The sequence below is a fragment of the Pleurodeles waltl genome, chromosome 6, assembly GCF_031143425.1.
Source record: "Pleurodeles waltl isolate 20211129_DDA chromosome 6, aPleWal1.hap1.20221129, whole genome shotgun sequence".
Taxonomy (NCBI): domain Eukaryota; kingdom Metazoa; phylum Chordata; class Amphibia; order Caudata; family Salamandridae; genus Pleurodeles; species Pleurodeles waltl.
This window is the reverse complement of record NC_090445.1, coordinates 238,613,617-238,638,196: the sequence shown is the minus strand read 5'-3', so window position 1 is coordinate 238,638,196 and position 24,580 is coordinate 238,613,617. Positions and strand designations below refer to the sequence as shown.

Sequence of the window (24,580 nt, the reverse complement as noted above, 5' to 3'; positions counted from 1 at the left end):
CTACCCACGCAAGTGAGGTACCATTTTTGTGTTATTGCTCCTTGTCTTTCTCTACATTTTTTCTTTCCAAATGTAAGAAAGTGTGTAAAAAAAGACGTCTATTTGAGAAATGCCTTGTAATTCACCTGCTAGTATGGGGACCCCAGAATTCAGAAATGTGCAAATAACCACTGCTTCTCAACCCCTTATCTTGTGCCCATTGGGAAATACAAAGATTTTCTTGATACCCATTTTTCACTCTTTGTATTTCACCAAATGAATTGTGGTATACCCGGTATGGAATGAAAACCCATTGCAAGGTGCAGCTCATTTATGGGCTCTGGGTGTTAAGGGTTCTTGATGAACCTACAAGCCCTATATATCCCAACAACCAGAAAGAGTCCAGCAGACATAACTGTATATTGCTTTAAGAAATCTGACATCGCAGGAAAAAGTTACAAAGTAAAACGTGGAGCGAAATGGCTGTTTTTTCACCTCAGTTTCATTGTGTTTTTATTTTAGGTGCAATTTTCTGTAGGAAAACCTTGTAGGATCTACACAACTGACCCCTTGCTGAATTTAGAATTTAGTCTACTTTTCGGAAATGTTTAGCTTTCCAGGATCCAGCATTGGTTTCACACCCATATCTGTCACTAACTGGAAGGAAGCTAAAAGCACAAAAATAGTAAAAATGGGATATGTCCCAGTTAAACGCCAAAATTGTGTTGAAAAAATGTGGTTTTGTGATTCAAGTCTGCCTGTCCTGAAAGCTGGTGATTTTAGCACCGCAAACGCTTTGTTGATCCCATTTTCAGGGAATAAACCACAAGCCTTCTTCTGCAGCCCTTTTTTCCCCATTTTCTTTCTTTTTGTTTTTTTTTAAACAAAATTTTCACTGTATTTTGGCTAATTTCTTGGTCTCCTTCAGGGGAACCCACAAACTCGGGGTACCTCTAGAATCCCTAAGATGTTGGAAAAAAGGATGCAAATGTGGCGTGGGTAGCTTATGGGGACAAAAAGTTATGAGGGCCTAAGTGTGAACTGCCCCAAATAGCCAAAAAAAGGCCCGGCACCTGAGGGGAAAAGGCCTAGCAGCGAAGGGGTTAAAACAACTCTTCCTGTTTTGCCAAACGCCTCTTGTCTTCCATTTCTTTAAGGTAAATCCGCATATAAGCAACACTTTCTATGGCTTCCTTGGCCAAGAGAGCAGCCACTTTCTGGCGGTGTTTTGTTAGATGGTCCTCCATCAGCCTAACGCAAGTGGGTGGCAGAGAAGTCACCAAGGGAGGGAGTAGCTCCATTGGACAATCTGGAGAACCCAGCAAGTGGATGTTATCGACCTCCAGTGGTGCAGATGATGGCGTATCTAGTCTACCACTGGTTGACCATGGTGGTTGGAGGGTGAACTAAAGAGGTTTGGAGGCTCGCAGAGGTGTGGTGAACTGGCATGTCCTCTGGCTGCCTGACTCACAGGGTCTGGGGGTATCATGTCCTCTGTCAAGCAGAGGCTAGGGAGCTTGAGTGCCATGGTGGGCTGGGCAGTTAAGGGTGCAGCTGTAAGCTCCTTCCGTGACCACAAATGGAGTGAAAGGCAGACTGGGGTTGGCGGAGGAGACATGGAAAGGCTCAGGGACCTGCCTGAAGCGCTCAAACTCCGAGTCTGCCTTGTCTCCAAAGAGATGTGAGCCATCAAAGGGCATGCCCATAAGCAAGGTTTTGACATCCCCTGAAAAGCTAGTCGTTCTCAGCCAAGCATGGTGTCTTAAGACCACCACTGAAGAAACCACTATGCCTAGCAAGTCAGTCTTATTCAGCCCAATCTTATCATGAACTTAGCTGCATCTCATTGCCATTGGCAGCACACCTGTGCAACTAAATCCCGCAGTGCATGGAGCAACGGTTCAAAAAGCATGCAGTGTTCACAGACTGCAGTGCGAGGCTGGTGGAAGAAATAATTTTCTTACCTAAGGTGTCCGGCCTCTTGGATTCTATATCTGGTAGAGTGGTAGTCAATGTGCCAATGTTTATACTAGAAGTGGAGGCTTGTTCCACCAAACTCTCCAGGGTAGGGTGTTACATGAAGAAACTGGGATTCCCTGGGGCAGAGCAATGGTGGCGAGAAATTGTACTGGTCACAGGAGCCCCTGTATTGGGTTTGGACAAGGTCCCAAGCAGGACATCTGTAAGAACTTCATTAAAAGGGTGAAGCGGTTCTGAGGGGGGTCACTCCCGGCTGAAGAACCCCTGTCAAGACGTTAATCTTACTGCCACTGTGGGAAGGCTAAGGTCCAGGACCTTGGCATCCCTTTTCATCACCACTGCAAAAGAAGCTCCCTCCTTAGCCACAGTAGGAGGAGAGACCATGTCAGTATCTGGAGATGTGTCCAGCCCACTTGTATCTGTCAACTCGTCACACCAGTCAATGCTGGGGTCTAGAGTACTCCTCAGGGTCCAGTGGCTCCTCCCATTCCTTCCCAGGTCCTAGCCCGTAAGAATAGGGCTCAGGCTTCGGTCTGGAGGGCAAGGCTCCCATCGGCACCAGAGTCATGTGACGCTCCTCAGGTTCTGTGTCGGGAACGAGAATGAGGATGGCATCAACGGAGGGTGCCGGGAGCATCGACATCGGGACCAGCTTTGGGGAAGGTCAATGTAGTACGACTTGCGCCACTCCGGATCCACCCATGTAAATTTGTCCTTGACAGAGGACTCTCACAGGTCCCACAGGATTAAGTCATAGGGGCTTACAAGACATTTTGGAAAACAAAAGGCAAAAGAATAAGCCAAAGTGCTCCAGATTACATCTTCTGTGGACAGCAGGAATAAGGAACCAAAGTTGTTGGTGTCTTTATGGAAATATTACATCACTTTCAGTGATGACATTGGGAGGCAAAGTGGAAATCACAGGTACTCTTGGCACTGTTTGGGTGGCACTTCAAAAAACAGTTGCAGATGCAGCCTAGGCTGTGCATCATTTCTGAGATACAGGTTCAAAAAAACATTAGAAAATGTTCCAGTCTAACGCAAAAAGTTTTATCTGATTATCATAAAATATCAACTATCTGCAGCTTTTATGTTCTAAACGTACTATTTTAGGCCACAGCTAACAAATACCTTAAATAACTACATATATATGCCTGAGTGATTAGGCAATATGTTGCTGACTTGCACAGCCACTATCCATAACTTAGTACTATATGGCTGTGATGTTCCACCTCATGAACTATGGATATGTGAAGAAAAATAAAAAGTATATGACTTTTGTTGAAAAGACACAATAAAGAACTCTATGATGGGCAGCCACATTTTACCAAATGTAATATACAATTTAAATATGCATTAAATAAAAAAAAATACTCTAATTTGGTGCAATGTTTACATTGCTTACTGCTTACCTTTCGACCATAAAGACACTGGTAGAAAATTACTCCTAATGACCACACATCAACTTTATTGGAAATCTTTGGAGGTTCCTTGCCAACCACAAAACATTCTGGTGGTAAATACCTAACACAAATGAAATTAAAAAACAACAGTTACTCTACTGAGCAATCACATCATTAATTATCTTTTACCAATTTTCCCACACATTTATTTATTCAGGTATACCTCAACTGCCAATGTGACAAACCTGATGATGGCCTTGGGGTGTTGGTTGTACAGTGCAATTAAAAGGATGCTTCTTCTAATCTAAACATCCTTTAACTTGGGAAAACATACGAATAATGTACTTAAAGAACAGATACAGTAATACTAATGCTTTTTCAGGTTTACTGTACTGTAGATCAGATAGTTTTTCTTAATAATTAGTTGTAAGGCTACAAGCACCACCTACAGAAAAACACTATAGGTGGTAAAGAACAAGTTACTTACCTTTGGTAACGCCTGACCTGGTAAGGACTCTATCTAGCCGCAGATTCCTTACTATACAATTATTCCTAGGCATCAGACTGGATCCGGAATATATTGAGTAGTAACCAAGCATGCCGGTCGGTGGTCTGATTGTCAGCACCAGTAGTGACGAGCACAGTGCCTATATAGGTGCCACCCCAGCGTGCTTACATCAGTTTCTTTAAGTGACCTTTTCATGCAAGAAGCACAGAGCCATTAGGAAAGCTGATGGACTGGTGTACATCACTATGGGCCTCAACAGGTTGACTGTAGAAAGCTGGCTTTTATGTAGTGTACCAATGCAGGGGTACACTATGCAAAAAGTCCAGACAACCCTTATTGGTTTACTGGGGCTTACTTCAATAATCCCAAGTGCCATATTTGTGGTTGTGTGGTCGAGCAATTTAGGATTATCAAAGAGGGTGGTTGAGCATTTGCTGTAGACACAGAGTAAATAAATGAGACACATACTCAATGAAAGATCTGAGACCAATTTTGAAAAATAACACAGATCTTTATATATATTTTGACAACAAGATTAACGGTACAAGGTAAGTACTTTGAGCGTTATTACATTTTCAAAGAAATAGCACGATCATACAGAACTGTCAGATTTGAGGCATGAGCCCCGACGAGGTTATGTTATCCTATGGAAGAAACATACACTGCATAGGGTTATTTGCAAATGACTGGTAGGGGTCTCCTTTAGGACTTAAGGTGCTGGGGGCCAAGGTCCCAAGTACCACCAGCAGTTCGGTTCACCTGCCCTGGTGTGTACGGGTGCAGAGGTGCTGGTCACATTGGTAGCTTCAAGCGCTACAGCCGGAAAGTGCAAAGCGGCCTGTCAAACAACAGGGCCTGCAAGGGGCTCTTGGCAACAAGTCCAGCGGAGGCCAACGTGGGGCTCGGCTTGTGGGGGCTCCTAGGGCAGTGAGATCTAGGCATAAGTTGAGTATCCGGGCTGAGAGGCTCAGCTGCAGAGGTGCTGGCTGGCCACTTAGCAGTGGAGGCTTCCACATTATTGGTCAACCTGCAGAGAAGAGAAAACAACACAGGAGAGCCACTCTGGATGTGGAGCTGGAGAAGTCCCTCACCGTGGAGGTAAGTCTTGATGGCAGTGATGTCTGGACTGGACGCAAACAAGCCTTGGTGAGCGCAAGTGCTCCAGTAGTAAGGGAATTGGTGCAGGAGGGCTCCTGGAGGGTCTAGCATCTTGAAACTCAGCTGAGAGACTGTTCTGACCTCTTTGACCCTCTAAAACCTCCCCCTGATGTGCTGCTACCTCATTGGGCCCAACTGCCAACAACATGGTGTCTGGGTCCGATGCGGGCAGTGCCTGCAGATGTAGGGAGATAGCTCCTCCACCCCAAGGGAGACCAGTTAGCTGAAGCGCTGAACAGTCCTCCAAAGCTTTGGAAGGATGCACTGCTTTTGGACAAGTCAGGTCGGTGCAACTGTCGAGGTTCCAGCAGCAGGGCAGGGTTTGGTGTCAAGTGATGGTGAAGTCCTCAGTTCTTGCAGTGACTGCTCTTCTTGTGTCCATCTTCGGCTCCCAGTAGTCAAATCTGAAGTCCTGGTGTCGAGGAGCTCCTAAATACTGAATTTAGGGGTGTTCTGGGGAATGTAGGGTAGAAGCCAATGGGCTACTTACTGCTAGGATGACTACACCCCCTAGAGGATCACTTACTGGGGATAGTGAGCATTTTCTTGACCTACAAATCGTAGTTGCACTTAAAACCAGATGGTGGAACCTTTCCTCGAGTGTCCACTTAAGGAAGCTCACGTTAGTGGTGTGACTAGCCTAGCCTAGAAGTGCAAAAAGCATTCTAAATAATAATTTTCCACCTGCTCTGGTGCTAGATGGGGCTCAGTTGAGGGGGTGGCATTCCCCAGGTGTAAGGAAAGCCAGGATAGCATACCAAAGGGTGGCATAGGCTTTGAAGCCTCCAGCCCAAATATGCTAAATTGCTAGCCATCCTGCTGGAGGAGGTGAAAACACCTTCCTCCGAAGCTGGCATTATTTCTGGCCTCAGAGCACAGGCTCTCACCTACAGGGAGTCAGAAACTTGTCTGTGGAGGCAGGCTGGCTGATACAGGTCAGCCAACACACTAGGAAACTAGCAAATGTTCAGAAATCACCTTTAAGGTGCCCTCTGGGTGCACGTCATAATAAATCTGATACTGGTATCAGAATGGATTCATTAAGACAAGGTGTTTGATACCAAACACCAGTATTTTCAGTGCACTCATCCTGCAGCTGGGTAACTCATAATGACCAGTGCCCAGTATATGCCCTCAACAAGGCTGCCTGAACACTTGCAATGTCTAGCAATTGAACTAAGCATCAGATGGGTACGTCTGCTCATGTAGATGTGCCCTCACATGTAATATAATGCACCCTGCTTTAGGACTCTAAGGCCTGCTTGTAGGAGTGACATATATATTACATGCAGTGGTCGTGGGCATTGCACACACAGTGATGCAATGCCGTGTTTTCGAAATGGTTTGCATCATTTTACGCATTCTGCAATGGTAATCTGCGTGCAATTTTGTGTGCAGTGTGGCACAATACATGCTGCAGCCCTTAGGGACGCTCTTCAGTACCCATGGGGTGGGTACCAAAGGTAAAATGTACCAGGGACTCAAGGGTGCTAAAGTCCTTGCCAATTGGGTTACAGTTGAGCATTAACTTGTTTTAGGGCAAGAGCACTGGCACTGGGGACCCGGTTAGCAGGGACCCAGTTCAGCTTTAGTCGAAAAGCAGTCAGAACTAGGGCAAAAAGTGGGGAATGACCATGTCAAAAAGGGTACTTTCCTGCACTAATAATTCTATCTCCCCACTCATGATTATTTATTTACTTCCTAGTTTCACACCAGCAACTCCAAAAATAAATATAGTCATCCACATGATGCCCCTAGTCCTATTTCGATGAAGACAAGTGGTGGTGGCTCCGCGACCGATCTTGAGACCTTCCTCTCGAGCGAGATCGGGACTTGAATGCCGGGCCACCATCAGCTTTAGGGACCGCTCCCTCAAAGCCTTCTGATGCATCGCCCGGCACTCGGAGCACGACTTCAGGTCGTGGTCGCGCTCGAGGCACCAGAGACAGACACGATGAGGGTCCGACACCATGCGGTGACAGTCCTTGCACGGCTTGAACCCGGTCTTCGGGGACATCCTCGACGCACCAAGTTCGCACCAAAAAATGCTGACAAAACGGTCGAATTCGGCCCAAAAATAGCCGAGGGTAGCTCTCTCTCGGATCAGCGCGGAAAGAAAAGAACTGAAGTCACTGCACGAGGGCGGCGTCTATGTACTACTCCCGACGTCATCACGGCGACCACGACGCCTGCGGAGTCGACCGACGCGCAAGGGTATTTCTCGAAGAAAAAATCTCCGGATCCAGTCTGACGCCTGGGGGAAAATTCTAAGGTAAGGGAATCTGCAACTAGAAGTCTCTATCAGCTATTATACTCTAGTCCAATCAGGATCCAACTTAAGAAGCTTCTTCTATTCAACTTTGTGATGCGTTGCAGTAACGGTATAAGACGGATATTTTTGAGGGACAAAGGTCTTAGGGGGCAACTGTGCATGGCTTTGCACAGCAAAAATTGGAACAAAATTAAGATGCTACTGTGACATGACATAAATGGAGTAGGGCAAAACATTAGATCCCCTTGAAGAAACATGTGTGACATAAATAAAGATATCTGATCAAATAAGGAAGCAGCAGGCGCCATTTGTGATAATCGAGGCAACATCAACTGAGCTTATCTGCTGTGATGTTCAGGGAATCTGCTAGATTATTGCTTGTTAGAAACATCCAGAGAGGATCTAGGCACCCCCACATCCTGAAAGACTCCAGACGAGCGGGACCCCCCCTCAAACTTACTTGTTGTAGCACCATGTTGTCCCTCACGATGGGGACAGACCTACCGTTGATGGAAAACAGAAAGGCTTTGAAGGCCTGATCTTACAGCATGCGGCTACGGAAGGCTGAGATGGTGGCACCACTCCACCAGAGATCAAATTCCTCTAATCTGGCCACTTATCCAACCCAGTGTGGATACGTTCCCCATTATTGTGAGGACTGGATGAAGTAAGGGTAATAGCCTTCCACCAGTCACCCTGGCATCCACAATTCACCAGGGAAGGCTCCGGGCTTGCTTTGCCCGAAAATAATGTTGTTTTACAGGCACCACTGGAATTCTGCCAAATGAAGGTGAAGGCTACACAGCGGGACCCAAATGTGCCAAAAGGCATGAGGCATGAGGCACCAATAACATGCACAAAGCTAATAGGCCAGGAAACCCCAGAAGTATTCAGGCTGAATCAAGGACCCACCCAAAGCCTATGTATACCAGAGTGGCTGAGATACGGCCGAAAGGTAGGGCGGGGAATTGGAAATGTTCTGACCCATCACAAACCTAATGTAGTTCCTGTGGGACCGCAAGACTAGCACTTGAATCTATGCATCTTACAAGTACAAGAACACCATCCTGCCTTCAGGATCCAAGGTCAACAGGATCTGGATCAATGTCAGTATTGAAAACTTGTCCTTCCTTAGGAAGGTGTTCAGAAGCTTGCGGTCTAGTCTCAGCCTCAAACACAAGTTCTCTGTGGAAACCAGGAGGTACAGAGAGTAACAGCCTGCATCCTTTTTGATCTTGATCGCATCCTTGCCAAGCATCATCTGAACTTCTGTGAAGTGATCAGTAGCATGGTCTGCCAAGGTCTGGTTAAAAACAGGAGGCACACAGGACAGGCAGACAAAAAACAGAGAGGGTGTATGGAAAATGGCCAATGGGGTCTGTTGGTGCCCGCAAAGGCCCAGTCAGCAGAAGCCCAAATGGAGGTTGCGACTGATCTGTGGGTTATGAAGGTACACCAGATGAACCCTTCACTATTTCAAACGGCTACAGTATGGCCTCCTTGAAGGCATCAGTCTTCTGAGGAGTTGATGACGGCCCAGGAAACTTGGGCACATTGGCTCCAGAGCTAAGATCACCTCAACGGGATGGTGACATTTGACCCCAGCCAAGCTGCTTTTCCCAAAAGCGAGACTGTTAAGGGGGTGATGAACCCCACTTCTACTTTTTATGGCTGCATTTGAACTGGTCTTTTGACTTAATCCTGCACTTACATAAAGCTAATGAATGAGACCAGGGTCCTCTCATCTTGAAGGAAGACAAACCTGCACAATGTCCTGTAACTATGTGGAAGAATTCATAAAATCCTTGAAAAAAAGTTGGAAACGGAGTACGTGGAAAAAAAAGGAACATATGCCAGCGTGCAGCAGTGCTGCGTTCATGTGGCTCCATGCCATCACATTCAGAGGCAGGACATTGCCGTGACGGAGGTTAATGGTGCCACCTTTCGGGCGTGGGAGCTACCTCAGAAAAATGTGAGGAACCTGCTGGTAAAAGTATCTATCGGAAAGCCCTTCTTGGTCCTCCCAAGCACAGTTTAAAACACGCCTGCAATATGTGAAAAACTTCCTGTCTGCTCTCCACAATCGTTCCACTATTCTTCTGTATGTCAATGAGAATCTTCACCCTCTGGTCCTTCAGGGAAACCAGCCCCTTCTAGCTTGGCTGGTTGCCAGGGTCAAAGACTATCTTTTGGCATTTCATCTTAAGCTGCAAGTCCTGTGATCTGAACATCAGAGGAACCTACAGGTTGGCTTGGAAAGTGTTTGGAATAGGACATGGATCCCTTTGCTTTCTCTCTGAGACAAGTGTGCAATGTCTTAGCTTCCCTTCATTCCAAGGGCCTCTCCTACCATACCATTAGTATTTATTGCTTCAATGTGAAGTTTGGGCACCACTTCTAATGGGAAGATCTGTAGGTTAAATGTGATGCATCAGGTTCTCTTGCTCTCCAGTTCTCAGATATTCTATGTGGGACATGAGTTTGGTCGTTCTATTCTCCTGTTGTCCTGGAAACTCACAATTACTCTTAAAGGACATCTCAGTAAACCTGCCAGTCTTCTTTGAATCGTCTCCTTCTACAGGGTCTCAGACGTCAGAGTTCTGTCCACTAAACATTGGGCCTTTTCCCCTAAAGGTGCAGTCTTACGCATATCCAAAATGATCAAAACTAACTGCTTCTCTATCCTTTAACCGACTTTCCTTTCTTGCTGCAAGTTTTGTGTACAGCCTGCCTCCAATCTCCCACAACCTTTCAAATAAACATCCTCTCCTGGAAATATCACAGTATTATTACTTCATGACTTTAAGCTGTCTGTAATCTCCTATGCCTTGTTTAGATGCTAGTGATATGATGTGCCTTGGCCCTTTATTATTTGTACTGTCTTTTTGCTAATAAACATCCCCTTTATTTCCTAGGAGAGCCATTTTGTCTCATCAAAATGCTTTTCTTTGTTTTTCTCCAACCGAAGTCTGGGTTTGGTTTCGTCCAGGCTTATTCAAGCACCATTCCTGACTTATTCAAGTTTAATGTCTTCTTACTCCTCTATATGTGGATGTCTGCAGTGTATTAATGTAGTTCATTTGGTTCTAGTGGATTCATTAGACGTCATTGCTGCATTGTTGGGCACCTCAGTATTTTGTTTGCTCCAACAAACTTGTTTCATTTTCGATCTTGTTAAATGTTATTTACTGACCATTGTTCAAAGTATTCTTCAACTGTTTGATGTGCCCATTTGCTGCCTTTCTATCATACCCTTCTATGATGATACGCCTACTAAGTGGCAATATTAAAGAGATTTGTGATATAATTTCCAAATTTTAACTAGCTTACCACGCTCTAAGGAAACCTAGAGGCTGCACCATGAACATGTTCTCATTGTTGGAAGACGTCTTACTACTTCAGGAACGACATTATTCAAGAGAGCTTTAATAGTGGATGAAACGTCTAAAGGAAAGTCTCAACTTGGAGAGGGTAACTGAAAACAATAGCTCCACACAAAAAAGCAGAGGAAGTCATTCTGTGAAGCAAAAATGTATTCCAATAGGAATATATATAAGAGTTAAATGCCTGATTTGTAGTTTTTAGGGAGCGCTACATAAGCAAGCAGAAACATTAACTGACCCGCATGACATTTCTGGGCACCTTGTCATAGTGTGTTTTTTATTGTTTTTAAAGAAGAAGTCTCATAATTCGGATCTATAAAGAATGATGACTGAATACACCACTGTACTTCTTCTTTTCTGGTGGGGTCTTCAGATGACTTCTCAGCCACATTTACTTTCATGTTATACATTTTTGCATGTTATGCATTTCCCTAATGTTATCTCCATGGGATTATTTTCATAAAACAAAATTGTATCTGTGCAATTGCTTTTAAGCATCTTGCTTACATACGTGGAGACATTATTGTTTATAAATACCGAATAAAACTATTTAACGCTTGTAGGAAACTGGTCTCTATAAGTTGCACTAAAAAGGAGTACACAATGCAGAGAATCCAGAGGATCCCCATCTGCTATGACAGAGGCAAAAGTAGATAATACTAATGCTTTCTTTGTGGTAGTGTGGGAGAGCAGTTAGGCTTATCAGAGGGTACTGCTAAACATTTGTTGTACTCACAGAGGCAATAAAAGAGACACATACCGAAATAACAACAAAAAAAGAACCACCATGTGTGGAACGACAGAGAAAAATGATCATAAATGTTATTTGTGGTATAACAACCGCTGAACAGAAGTGGTCTACACCACCAGATGTATGTATTTGTGCCACTAAGCAAAATCTCCATGATGGAGAACATGATGATAACAAAATAATCTGCAAGGAGCAGGAGGTTCACACTGGATGTTAACTGACAACAAAAAACACACACTACAAAATGACAATACAACAGCTAAAGGTGGTACACGTGTACAGACACACCTGCAAGAGGACCCTCGCATCTCAGTGGGAGGGTGTGAGACCATGAGCAGAATGCCAGGGTAGATGCTCCTTAAAGTACAAGTTACTTACCTTCGGTAACAAAATATCTGGTAGGGACATATTCTAGTTGCAGATTCCTTACCTTAGAGTTTTTCCCCAGGTGTCAAACTGGATCTGAAGATTTTTTCTTCGAGCAATAACCTTGCGCGTCGGTAGGTGGCGTCGGTTGACTCCGCAGGCATCGTAGGCGTTGTGGTCGCCGTGATGACGTCGGGACTAGTACATAGACGCCGCCCTCATGCAGTGACGTCAGTTCTTTTCTTTCCGCGCAATGCGCTGATCCAAGAGAGAGCTACCCTCGGCAATTTTCCACTACAAGCATCTTTGAAGAGGCGCAAAATCAAATTGTCATGCGTGCTAAAAAGGGACTTGCCATCAAAGGGCATATCAAGCAACGAATCCCATCCAGGTTCTGAGAAATTAGAAGCATGTAGCCCAGCCCTTTGCCATAACCCGCCCAACAGAAATGGTGGCATCCATACCACAGCGAACACCAAGTTTGGCAGCCTGCTGACTGTAGGAAAGTACCCTCTTTTTTAGCATGGCTACCCCCACTTTTTGCCTGCTGGCAGTGTGTTTTGACTGTGTTCACTGGGATCCTGCTAACCAGGACCCCAGTGACTGTGTTCTCTCCCTCTAAATGTGGTTGTTTGGGACATCACACACCCCACATTTGGCATACTGGTGTCCCTAGTATATGGAACCCAGGGCATTGGGACACCAGGGGTTCCCCATGGGCTGCAGCATGTATTATGAAACCCATGGGAGCCCATGTAAAATGTGTCTGCAGGCCTACCATTGCAGCCTGCATGAAAAGGTGCACTGTAAGTCACCCCTGTGGTAGGCCCTCCTAGCCCAGAAGGCAGGGTGCAGGTATCTGTGTGTGAGGGCACCCCTGCGTGTGAAGAGGTGCCCCTAAAACCTACAAACTGCAGCTCCATTTTCCTGGACTTCATAAGTGCGGGGAAACTCCAATGAGAACTGGACTTGGTCTCCTTCCTTTCCAGGTCTTCCCCTATCGCGATCCACCTTTGGTTTCTTGCAGCCTTGTCTGGGTCTTGCATTATCCTTTTCTGAAGTACTTCTGGTGGGTTTGGTGAGAACCAGGTACTTACCTCTTTTCTCCTGGATGCTGGGGGGCACTCTGCTACGTACCTTTTGGGATTCCTAGTTCCTCTAGCTCCCCTCTACCGATCCCACTTCCTTGGGTGGGGGCCCAACTTTCGCATTCCACTTTCTTAGTATATGGTTTGGTTCCCCTCCCAGGGCCTTCAGTACTTACTTTTGCTTTCACTGTTTTCTATTGCCTTTTATGATAATTCCTGACTCCTATTGTGTATATAATAGTGTATTTACGTATCTCCAGTTGGTGTATTGCCTATGTAGTATTTTGGTAATTGTGTTACCATAATAAAGTACCTTTATTTTTGTAACACTGTGTGGTTCTTTCATGTGCTTTAGTGCTGTGTGACTATAGTGGTATTGCATAGGCTTTGCATATCTCCTAGATCAGTCTTGGCTGCTCATCCACAGCTACCTCTAGAGAGCTTGGCTTCCTAGACACTGACTACACCTCACTAACAGGGGATACCTAGACACCATAGGTGCTCACCACACAATAGGCCAGCTTCCTACAATGGTTGTGAAACTGTGGGATAAGCACTTACAACTGCCTTACCACTCTGTCACCAAGTACTTTCCCCTTGAAATACCACTAGCTAACTAATAGGTACACACTGCACTTAGCGTCAGGGATCTAGTCTACTAAGTTTGGGTAAGCTAGGGGTCTAGCATAGCCCTAGCTGCAAACTTCTTGGGGAGCCTAGTAGTTAGGGTCACCTACCCCACTTTAGCTAGACATCATGTCCTCATTAGAGCACACCTCCCAGGCCCTGGACTCCCAATATGGGGGTCTAACTTTCCAAGAGTTGTAGGAGATGTGTGCTGAGAGAATACTGAAGACTGGGAGAAATCCCAATAAGAGTCTGCTTCTAGGCCTACTTTTCCAGGCTGACCAGGATCATGCTGGCAGCCAGAAGGAGGAGGAAGAAGTAGACTCTGACCCCCCAGTACTAGAGAGGGTAGATTTAGATACTGAGGAGGGTCAAGTAGTAACCAAGGAAGATCAGATAGAACCTATAAACACTCACAGACCTGTTAGGAGCACTACTGGTAGTTGGAAGGTGGGGTCATACAAGTAGGTCCACCCTTGTCCCTAGAGGGTTGGTAGAGGGGGCTTCCGAAAATATAAACAGATCCTCCTCTGCACATTCTCATGTCTCCTCATTCTCTGAGGGGACCCACCACTCAACTTCAGGAGAGGACTCCCTAGACAGGGAAGCTCACACAACTGAGACTGGAGGAGGCCAAACTGAGGCTGCAACAGCTGTTCCTAGACAGGGAGGCCTTGGCAGTGGGGAGAGAGGGGCAGGGTATGGGGTTAGCACCCCATGGTGGCAGCACTCTTAGTTTCAGGGCCACTAAGGTCAGAGAGGACTCATGACTCTAGGAACCTGAACAAGGTAGTCTCCCCTTACAAAGTGGGGGATGACATCTACAAGTGGTTCACTGCTTTGGAGAGGGCCTGTAAGGTACAGAGGGTCACCCAAAGGCAGTGGGCAGCAATTTTGTGGCTCTCCCTCTCTGACAAGGGTAGGGACAGACTCCTCACTGTCAGAGAAGAGGATGCAGACAACTACACTGTTTTGAAAACAGCACTGTTAGATGGGTTTGGTCTGACTACTGAACAGTACAGAATCAAGTTCAGAAAAAACAGGAGAGAGTCCTCCCAAGATTGGGTAGATTTTCTGGACTGCTCTGTAAACGTTCTGGAAGGCTGGTTGCATAGGAGCAAAGTTAGTGATTATCAGGGCTTGTATAACGTAATTATAAAAGAGCACATTTTGAAAAACTGTGTATATGATCAGCTGCATCAATACCTGGTGGACTCTGATCTGACCTCTCCCCAAGAATTGGGAAAGAAGACAGACAAGTGGATCCGCACCAGGGTGAGTAGGAAGACTCACACAGGGGGGGCCACAAAAAGAAGGAAGCAGGTAAGCATCAGGAGAAGGGTGGGGACAAAGAAAAATCAAAAGTCTTCATCAGGCCCACAAACCTAATCTGGAGCAAAACCTCTTCCTCTAACTTTAAAAGGCCTTGGTGCTATATTTGTAAAAACAAAGGTTATAGGCCAGGTGACAGCTCCTGCCCTAAAAAAGGCACCAAGCCCTCCACCACTACTAACCCCACTTCTACTTATAATGCCCCTAGCAATAGCAATAGTGTGGGAATACTAACAGTAGTCAGTCCACGAGCGTAGCTGGGCTCACCTTCAGGACTGTAGTAGGGAGACCACTGAAACAGTAGTAGCCTCTGATGGGGGCACTGACTTTGCCACCCTTGCTGCCTGTCCCCTTAGCATGGGTAAGTACAGGCAGCACCCTTTGATAAATGGTGGTGAGGCTGAGGCCCACAGGGACACAGGTGACAGTGTCACTATGATGACTGAAAAATGGGTATACCCGGAGCAACACCTACTTGGTCACGCCTACCAAGTGACTGATGCTCATAATAACACTTTGTGCCACCCCGTGGAAGTTATTGATTTCAGGGGTGGGTATGGGTGTGTGTTACTGGTCCTAAAAAAAGTTGTGGTTCCCTCAGACATACCTGGAGAATGTGTATTAGGGAATGACTGAAGTGGAACTGGAGGCCCATGCAGTCATGCTGGGCACGCCAGGACATACCTTTGCCCTCACATGAGCACAGGCCAAGAAGAAAAAGGAGCAAGGAACCTTGGAGCCTGGAAAAATGGGCCAAGAGCTTCCTAACCCCAAGAGCAGGAAGGGTAAGAAAGTGACCCCCCCTGCACCAGCCTCAAGTGAGGATTCAACTCCAGAGAGAGAAGAAACCCTTTGGGGTTCCTAGTTCCTCCAGCTCCCCTCTACCGATCCCAGTTCCTTGGGTGGGGGCCCGACTTTCAAATTCTGCTTTCTTAGTATATGCCCCCCCCCCCCCCCCCCGGGCCTTCAGTACTTACTATTGCTTTCACAGGTTTCTATTTCCTTTTATGCTAATTTCTGACTCCTAATGTGTATATAATAGTGCATTTAGTTACCTCTAGCTGGGGTTTTGCCTATATAGTATTTTGGTAATTCTGTTACCAAAAGAAAGTACCTTTTTTTTCATGTGTGCATGTGCTGTGCGACTACAGTGGTATTGCATAAGCTTTGCATGTCTCCTAGATGCTCTTGGCTGCTCATCCACAGCTACCTCTAGAGAGCCTGGCTTCTTAGACACTGAATACACATCACTAATAGGGGATACCTGGACCTGGTATAAGGTGATAACACTACACTGACCATTCTGTATCAAGGGTATAAGAGCAGTTCTGGGCTTGTCAGGCAGAGAAGACAAAATATGCTCCACTGAGACCCACAGAACGTGGGAGAAGCGAGCAAGTACACAAGAGGTGTTAGTGGAATGCAAGGCTGAACTAGATGAGGCGACTAGAAGCGTCTATCTGTCTGGCTTCTCACTCTGCTGGAACAGGAAGAATCTGCATAAGACTGTGTGAAGCCTTTGCAATTTGCACCACAAAACTCTGAGTCGTTGGGTGTCTGTGGAGGCATGATGGATCATCCAGGGTTGGTCTGTGTCTGTGAGAGACAAAACACTCCACAGCGGGACCAGAAACTGTCTTGGTGCAAACTCCCAAGAGGATATCAGAAAGAGCCTCAAAATAAGGAAGGACCGGCTCTGTAGAAGACTGGTCAGGATGTAATATGTCAATTAACGGATCCGTGGACAATTGCCCCGTAGGAAGCTTTAAGCGCAACACCTCCGAAACCCATATCAACATAAGCAGAACCAGCCTCAGTAGCCAAACCAGGGGAGGAGAGGCGGCTGGATGCTGGGGCGTAATCAAGACCTCTCGCACTGGCCAAATCAAGCAACCAATGTGAGTGTGAAAATTGAATGGTGCCTGAATGAGGAGGCTGAGGTTGTCCAGGTCCCTCCAATGGAGGAACAAGAGGTTGAGGCTCATCTAATGAAGGAACATCTGACTCCAACGGCGCCGTTTCCGGCGTTGACTGACGCCGAAACGTAGATACCTCATAGGTGGCGTTGTCCGATTGTGGGAAAAAAACAATAGGCCGCTGAACGAAGTTGCGTGCGCTACCACTGCCAAGGATGACATCAGAAAGGAAGAATCAAGCAGAATCGATGGGAGCTGCAAGAGACTGTGCATCTGCGCCAATCCGACTGCTAAGATGAAGTGGATGGGCTCAATGGGCACCAAGGATGAAGCTGCAAGGAAGGACCGTGTCGACTCATCCGCCACCTCCTTAGGGCCCGAAGGCACTCCAGAGGGAGGAGGAGACCCAAAAATAGCATGCAATGATGAATAATAGTCCAGCATTTGGGCCAGAGTTGCCCAAGCCACGACGAGGCGGAAGGGACGGAGTCGACTGACTCTTGCACAGACTCATCCTCAGAAGATCTGGGTGAGTCTTGAGGGGACGGTGAAACCAGAAGAGGAAGCAACCAACCTGAGGTCAACACTTACTTGGAAGCGTTGTTGGAATAGGAGACATCGAGGGAGCCACACGTGATCGACTCCTAGATGGGTCTCTGGGATGCAAATTAGAAGATGACGGACTACGACGCCTTTGAGAATCTTGTAAAGACTGCAACACCTGTGCCACCAATGACTTAATCTGCTGCTCATACAATGCCTCGGGCTTCAGTTGTTGACAGGCGTCGCAGTTGTCAGCGTCATGGTGGGTGCTAAGGCACCACATGCAGACAGAGTGGGGGTCCATGATGAGCACATGACCCACAGTGCTTAAAGTCAGTGAGCATAAACACTGTTCCAAGTAAAAATACTGTGAAAAAGGCCAAAAATGGCCAGAGGAACTGCTTCTCCAGATCCACATCTCTGTGTGGAAAAGAAGAAACTGACATCAGCGCGTCGAGGGAGAGACTATATGGACTCCGTCAACATCATATCTGGGGCCGACGTCGCTATGGAGTCGTACGATGCCCTCTACTGACGCACAGAGCTGCTGCTGAAGTAAAGTTACCAGATCCAGTCTGACGCCTGGGGGAGAATTCTAAGGTAAAAAACCTGCGGCTAGCTGTGTCTATCAGATATGAAGTACACTGTTCAGAGAGTCCAGTGGATTCCCCATTGGAATTGCAGATATAACTAATGCTCTATTTGTGGTAGTGTGGGCGAGCAGTTAAGCTTATTAGAAGGCAACACTAAGCATCTGTTGTACTCCAGAGGCAATAAATGACGCACACACTCAGACAATAGCTCAGAGATCAATTTAGAAAAATAACATTTCTTTTTATATATGTTTCAAACGCAAGAACTTTGTAATCAGGTTAATAGAGTTCTCTCAATGTTATTCTATGGAAGTAAACAATGTTCAGCAAACACAGGGTTAAAGACTTACAAAGCCAATCTCAGGGAGTTAAGGTAAGTACTCAGCACTGATCAGAATCACACCTACAGGTCACTCCAGGCAGAGCTGGGGCGGCCGAGTGCAGTAAGCCATCGGGTGCCCAATGGTTTCCTATGGGAGTTTGGTCCTCGTAAAGAAAGACTGCAGGCTCTGGCTAGGAAGCCAGTCAGGGTTAACAAGCAGGAAGGTAGTAGACTTGGGGTGCTGGGGATGCAGTTGCACCTTTGGTCCTCTTCTTCTGTGTCCAGGGGTGACGGATGCAGGAGTGTCCTTTGGTATCTGGTTTTTACGTCTGGGAGCACTTGCAGTCAGGGGGTCCTGTATGTTGAGGCTGCAGGCATTGTGGGGGGAGTCCGGCAGGTGTAGACCCAGGGTGGATTTGAGCTCCTTGGCGCTGGGGGATGTCATTAGCACGGATGATCTACCTCAGCTGGGGTCAGGGGTCACAGGTGCAGTGGTTGCTGTAGCTGTCGGATTTTCTCTCTCCACAAGCCTGTAGGAGAGGGGGCTGCAATGCAGAGGCTGAAGGCATTTCGGGAGAGTAGAAGATGGGGGAGACCACACTGGGCTCGGCCTCTGGACAGCCGGGCACCCGCGTTGACACCGTTGGTTGGCTTCACATCGGGTGGTGGACGTCAGGTGCAGTAGTCCCTTCTGGTATCGGGTTTCCAGGGTCCAGCAGCTGCAGTCTTTTCTTTGGAGTTTTCGTCTTGCAGGGCAAGTCCGCTGCCCACGGGAGACTCGAGTCTTTATTGAAGGCTAGACCAGTTGCTGTTTTGTGGAGGGACCTTTGAGGCCAGCAGGCAGGCCGGAGGGACTGGTCCAGGTCAGTTGCTTCTTCTTTTCCTCTTCTGTGAGTGCAACTCTTCTTTGTCCTGGTCTTCTCAGGTTGTCGAAATCTGAGTTCTAGGGTTCAGGAGTACCACCTAAGTACTCAATTTAGGGGCCCAACAGAGAGTGCCAGGCAGTAGCCAATGGGCTGACCACCTTTAGGGTGACTAGACCCTTCTTATGACCATTGCTGGGAAGTGGGCATAACCCTAGTGGACTAATTCCTTCCAAACAAGATGGAGGAATTTAAAATGTAGTATCCACTTCAGCTCGTGCAACTTAGGGGGTCGGACAAGCATGAAGTATAAGAATAATTTAACTCATTTTCTCGCCTGTGCTGCTGCCAACAGTGGGGTCAGGACAGGGGAGTTGGTCATCTCCACCATCTGGAGATACCTAGGTCACAATACAAAGGCAGCAAGGCCTTTTAAGCTCCACGCTCTGGAATGTCCATCCTGCCTGGTAGAGAAGGACGCACCTCTGCTCAGTGCAGGCTTTTGTCTCAGGCCCACTGGAGTGCTGGCTCTCACCTTAGTGGGGCGGAAAGGTTGGTGCTAGGTCCCTCCGAGTGGCACAAGTTGTGCTGCAGCTCCGAGGGGCCCTCTTCAGTACCCATGCCCTAGTTACCCTGGGCACCATTTACTAAGGACTTATAGGGGGCTGAAGGGCCATAGTCACCTGGGGATCAAGTGACCAGGTGTCTTGTTTTAGGGAAGGAACACTGGCACTGGGAACCTAGTTAGCAGGAACCCAGTGCACTTCAGTCGAAGTTGCAACTAAAAACCTGGCAAAATGTTTATGTTTTGGGGATGGGATGGGGGGGGGGGGGGGGGGTGGTCCTGCAACCAGCACTGAGCTCCCTACACCCTCCCCCCCCCCCCAAGAGGTCAGGAGACTCAGCCAAACCTGGGAGAGACCTCCTAGTCTGTAAGGTGAGGAAGAGTAAGGGAACAGGCAGCATGGTTGCAGGGCCTACTCTGCCTCACATCCTACAGTCTAGGTAATTCCCTTTGGGAAGCTGACCTACCACAACAGTGTTAGGACCCCATTTAGAATGTTCTTCGTTTGCTTTTTTCCTTTCCTTGGAATGAGTAATGTGTACTTCTGCTACCCCTTATCCTAGCCAGGGCAACCCCCAGCTTACCCCAAGAGGTCACCGTCAAATTACGTAACCGCACCATGTGCAACAGGGTCAGGAAGCCTAGCTTGCTATTCGACACAGGGTTGGACCCCCCCCATGCCAAGGATAGTGCAGACATAAAAGCTAACACCCAGCAGAGGCCAATAACAGCTGTCAGTGCCCAGAACCACACCTTTAGTCACTGACAGGTGAAGGGGGTAAGTTACAAGCTTCTTTGGGTTCAGGTTGCCTGTCTGATGTTTTAGAGTCGGGGTTACTACATCAGGTAGCAAACACCCTTCTTCCACTCTTTCTTCTGTTAGCTTAGGAGCGACCAACTCAAGCTTAACGGGTGCCTGACTAGTCAGAACTTCTTGTGGGTCAGGTTGGGCGTCACCAGTGAAAGCTCTGGAGTTCTTCCTTACTGAAGCAGAATCTCATTGGCTTATTGGAACACTGGGTAAAAGTTGCCCACCTTTACTACACTTCTTGCTCTTATTTTTCTTCTGAGGCCTACTAGCACTCACTGCAGGGGAATCAACTCCAGGATCCTTGTAAGAGGGCTAGCCCTGGACCAGCTCCTCTTTTGGGCTCTGACCAACCTCTGGGAGGTCATTACCAAGGAGACAATCAAGGGGGAGATTTGGACTGACTACCACCCTTCTCCAACTAAGGGACCTAGCTATGACTAGGGGCACTAAAGCCACAGACCTAAGAGTGACCTCCCCTGGAATAACCCTTAACATGGCAGTCTCACCTGGGTTATACTGGTTTGAAAGTACCATCCGGTCATGCACAACAGTGTGACTGGCACAGGCATCTCTCAGGGCACTAATTGGAAGTTCATTCACCAGTAGGTGGTGGAAGTGTTTACTCACCTCTGGAATCTCCAATGTATCTGTTGGCCCCTGTAGAAGGCTGGATCAGTTTATGGTGTACACCTATGGTGTGGCACCCTATATGAGTCCAGGCAATCCTTAGGGAGTGTTTAGGTGTCCAGATAGCAAAAGCTCTCTAGGGGTAGCTGTGGTGAGCAGCTAAAGCTTATCCAAGAGGAGTGTAAAGTACTTGCAACACCACAATAGTCAGTCAGCAACCACCCACTGAAAGAACCACATCAGATGTTGCAAAAAATAAAGGTTTCTTTATTTCAACACTATAGGCTAAACTAACATTGGAGATAGCTACACACAAAATATACTGTTAGAAACAATCAGAAATAGCATAGAAATACATGGGGCCCAATGGGGGGACCAAACCATATGCTAAGAAAGTGGTTTAAGAATGGAGGTGCCCAACCAAGGGTAAATGTCTTAGGATCTCAGGGACAGGGGGAGTAAGAAAACACCGAAGGTAACTGTAATCCCACATGTGCCTAGGTACAGAGTTGTTGTCGAGCCGGTTGTCCCATAGGCCAAAACAGGACTGTCCTGGTTGGATTTTTATGGACTCAGGACACTTACCAGTGAACCCTGAGGAAAGCAGTTGGCACAAAGAAGGTTGGAGAGTACCCCCGCCCGTGGATACCCAGAAGACCAGCGTACCTACACCAGGTAGCCCAGGAGCATATGAGTTAAGTGGCGTCGGAAACCATAATTGGAGTCAGTGGAGGCCTTGATTGTCCAGCTGCTGTTGAGACCCATGGACCAAGTCAGTGGAACCAGAAGGTGGATTCCAGATGAGAAGAACCTGAAAAAAGAAGGGGGACAGTGTCCAGCCCACTCACGGATGCCCAGGCGGAGCAGGTAGGCAATGCCTACCATCTTGGAGGCGAAGCTCCTGCAGGACAGTGAAGATGAAGCCAGCTGTGGACTCCAAGAGGATGCAGGAGATCCTTGGAGTCACCCACAAGCTTTCCCATGTTGGTTGCCAGATTGCAGGAGGGTCAGTGGACAGCAGGGCTACCCAACTAGCCTTGGCAAGTGCAAATAGTAGTTGAAAAATAAGTTGTACGTTTTTGAGGACAAGCAAGGTCCTAGTGGCTTGACCCTTGGAAGAGTGTCAGGGCAGACCTTCTGCAGGAGGGAAAGCCAGCTGGAGTTGATGGCGCCCCCATAAGTAATACACTGGCAGCAGGCACAGGGAGTCGCAGGGAGACCTCAGCAGCACAAAAAATACAGAAGTCCCACTTCGCAGGGGCTGTAGAGTGGAAGCTGATCTTGGAGTTGCAGAGTGCTGGAGGCTGGGGCTTCTTGGAGCCTGAAGATCTCATTGGAGGAAGAGCAAACAAGCCTTGGCAAGAGCAACAGTTGCGGTGCACAGGGGTGCTGTTCCAGTGGCTGCAGCAGGGGCCCACAGTCTCCCAAGTGGATCAGAAGACAGGAGGGACTGGAAGAGGACCACAGAACCACCACCTGTGAGCAGAGCCTTCACTTTGTCTGTGGGACAGCAGGATCCACCAGCCGGTCGTCATTGTCTTGAGGTGTCTGCAGATGCAGGGGAGTGACTCCTTCACTCCAAGAGATTGCTTCTTGGATGCACAGCCACGGATGCTGTAAACCTCTTGCAGGAGCTGGAGAAACAATGCAGCAATGGGAGCACTCCCCACTTGATACAGTCTTGTTTGAGTTCTAAAGCAGACTAGCAGTGGTTCTGGAGGACAGGAGCAGAAGATGTCTTGCATAGAGTTCCTTGAAGAGTCTTGCTTGAAGAATCTGAGGACCCACCCTCAGGGGGGCGCTTAAATAACCCTAAAGAGGGGTTGATGACTCTCTGAAGCGACCCACCTATCAGAGAGGTCAGGGACGTCATCTACCTGGCCTAATCAGTTAGATGCTTCCAGAGGTCTCTGCCTACCTCGTTTTCAATATGGCAGAATCGTCCAGCAACCTGGCAGAGTTCTGTACACCTCTCTAGGGGAGGAGCTGGACAGGGGGTTGATCATTCCCCTGTCCTTTGAGCGGTTTCGGGCCAGTACAGGAACCAGGGGTTTCTGAACTGGTGCAAACCAGATTATGCAAGCAGGGCACCAAATGTGCTCTTCAAAGCAGTCTGCCGGCGCTCAAAGGTCACCCCACCCCATAGACACCCAATACAAAGGAGGCGGTGATCACACCTCTCCCTTGCAGGAAAATCCTTTGTTCTGCCTTCCGTTGCTCGAGTCCAGCTCTCCAGCAGGATGGCAGAACAGTGTCTGGGGTCGGCAGCAGCGTGGGCTGGCAGCCAGACCCCGTAAGGCTGCACAGGTAGAACTGGGGGATCCTCTAAGGAACACCCAGAGTACAAGGGATCATGCAACTACCACCAGAATCTGTGCAGTTGCATGATTCCAACATGTTTGGTTCGGAGAAGTCATTGTGTAGTTGGACCACTTGTGTTGACCAGTGTCCACTACTTACCTTAAGATGGCTTCCCCACACTTACAAAGCCCAGGGAATGGAGTCTGAGCTTTGTAGGGGTACCCTGCTCATGCAAGGGTACCCTCACACTTAGGGGCATGCACCCTCCACTTGTGCTGATGGGCCTACCAGAAGTGTGACTTACTGAGTCTAAATGCAGTGACCAGGATATAGGGTGAGCCTTATATGGCAGTGAAAGGGTGCATGCAATGGCAGCCCTCCAGACACAGTATGCATGGGCTCCCATGGGTGGCTCAATACATGCTGCAGCCAATGGGCAACCCCTGGTGTACCAATGCCCTGGGTACTTAAGTGCCATATACTAAGAACTTACACTAGTGCACCAGTAAGTAATCAAAATAAGTAATAAAAAATTATTGTACGATTAGTCGAAAACTTTACAAAGGGAAATCTTTCCCAATAGAAGAGAAGTTACAATGAATCATAAATATCATATTAATTAAAACAGCACATAAATTCAATACAAGAAAAATAATTTAATTTTTAAAGTGAAAAGGTCAAAAAAGCAGCTGAAAGTAATAATGTACATCATCGGTATAAAGCGGTCTTTCCGAGCAAAAGTATGGCACAAAAGAGGCTGATCAGGTAACTCATTTCATGCAGTAAGGTGGCTACTAACCGAGACCTCTGTTATGGCTACTACTCCATGATCGCTAAAGTGCGGTAGGAGGACCCTCAAAGAAGCCACCTAAGTTCAGTGTGGTGTAAACAGAATACGGTCTAGAAAGAATGAGAAGCTGAGCGAAAATAATTGTGCAAATTGTCAGCAAGTGACTGTTTCCCTAATAAAAGACAGCAGGTGCAAGCAAGGGGAGTCACACGAGTACAGTCTCATACATTAAAGTGACTCTATTTTAGCTACTGACAGACAGTCAATTATTTGCTCTAAAACGACTTTCCGGAAGACGATATCAATGAATTTAGTCTAAAGTCTCTCCAGTCTCAGTGCTATCTTTCAGCAATTTTCAAAGTTGGTAGGTGAACTTTCTGAATTTAACTAGATCAGTCGGTT

The 24,580-nt window shown here is 47.3% G+C and overlaps 1 protein-coding gene across 3 annotated transcripts in view; it reads right to left on the bottom strand.

Annotated features, from left to right (window-relative positions):
* Positions 1–24,580, bottom strand: part of TLK2 (tousled like kinase 2) — a 948,113-nt gene that overhangs the window by 73,496 nt on the left and 850,037 nt on the right. For all 3 annotated transcript variants that reach the window (XM_069237985.1, XM_069237987.1, XM_069237986.1), the window contains one exon: positions 3,372–3,483. In XM_069237985.1, the coding sequence (XP_069094086.1) occupies positions 3,372–3,483 (112 nt within the window). The remainder of the gene's footprint in view (positions 1–3,371; positions 3,484–24,580) is intronic.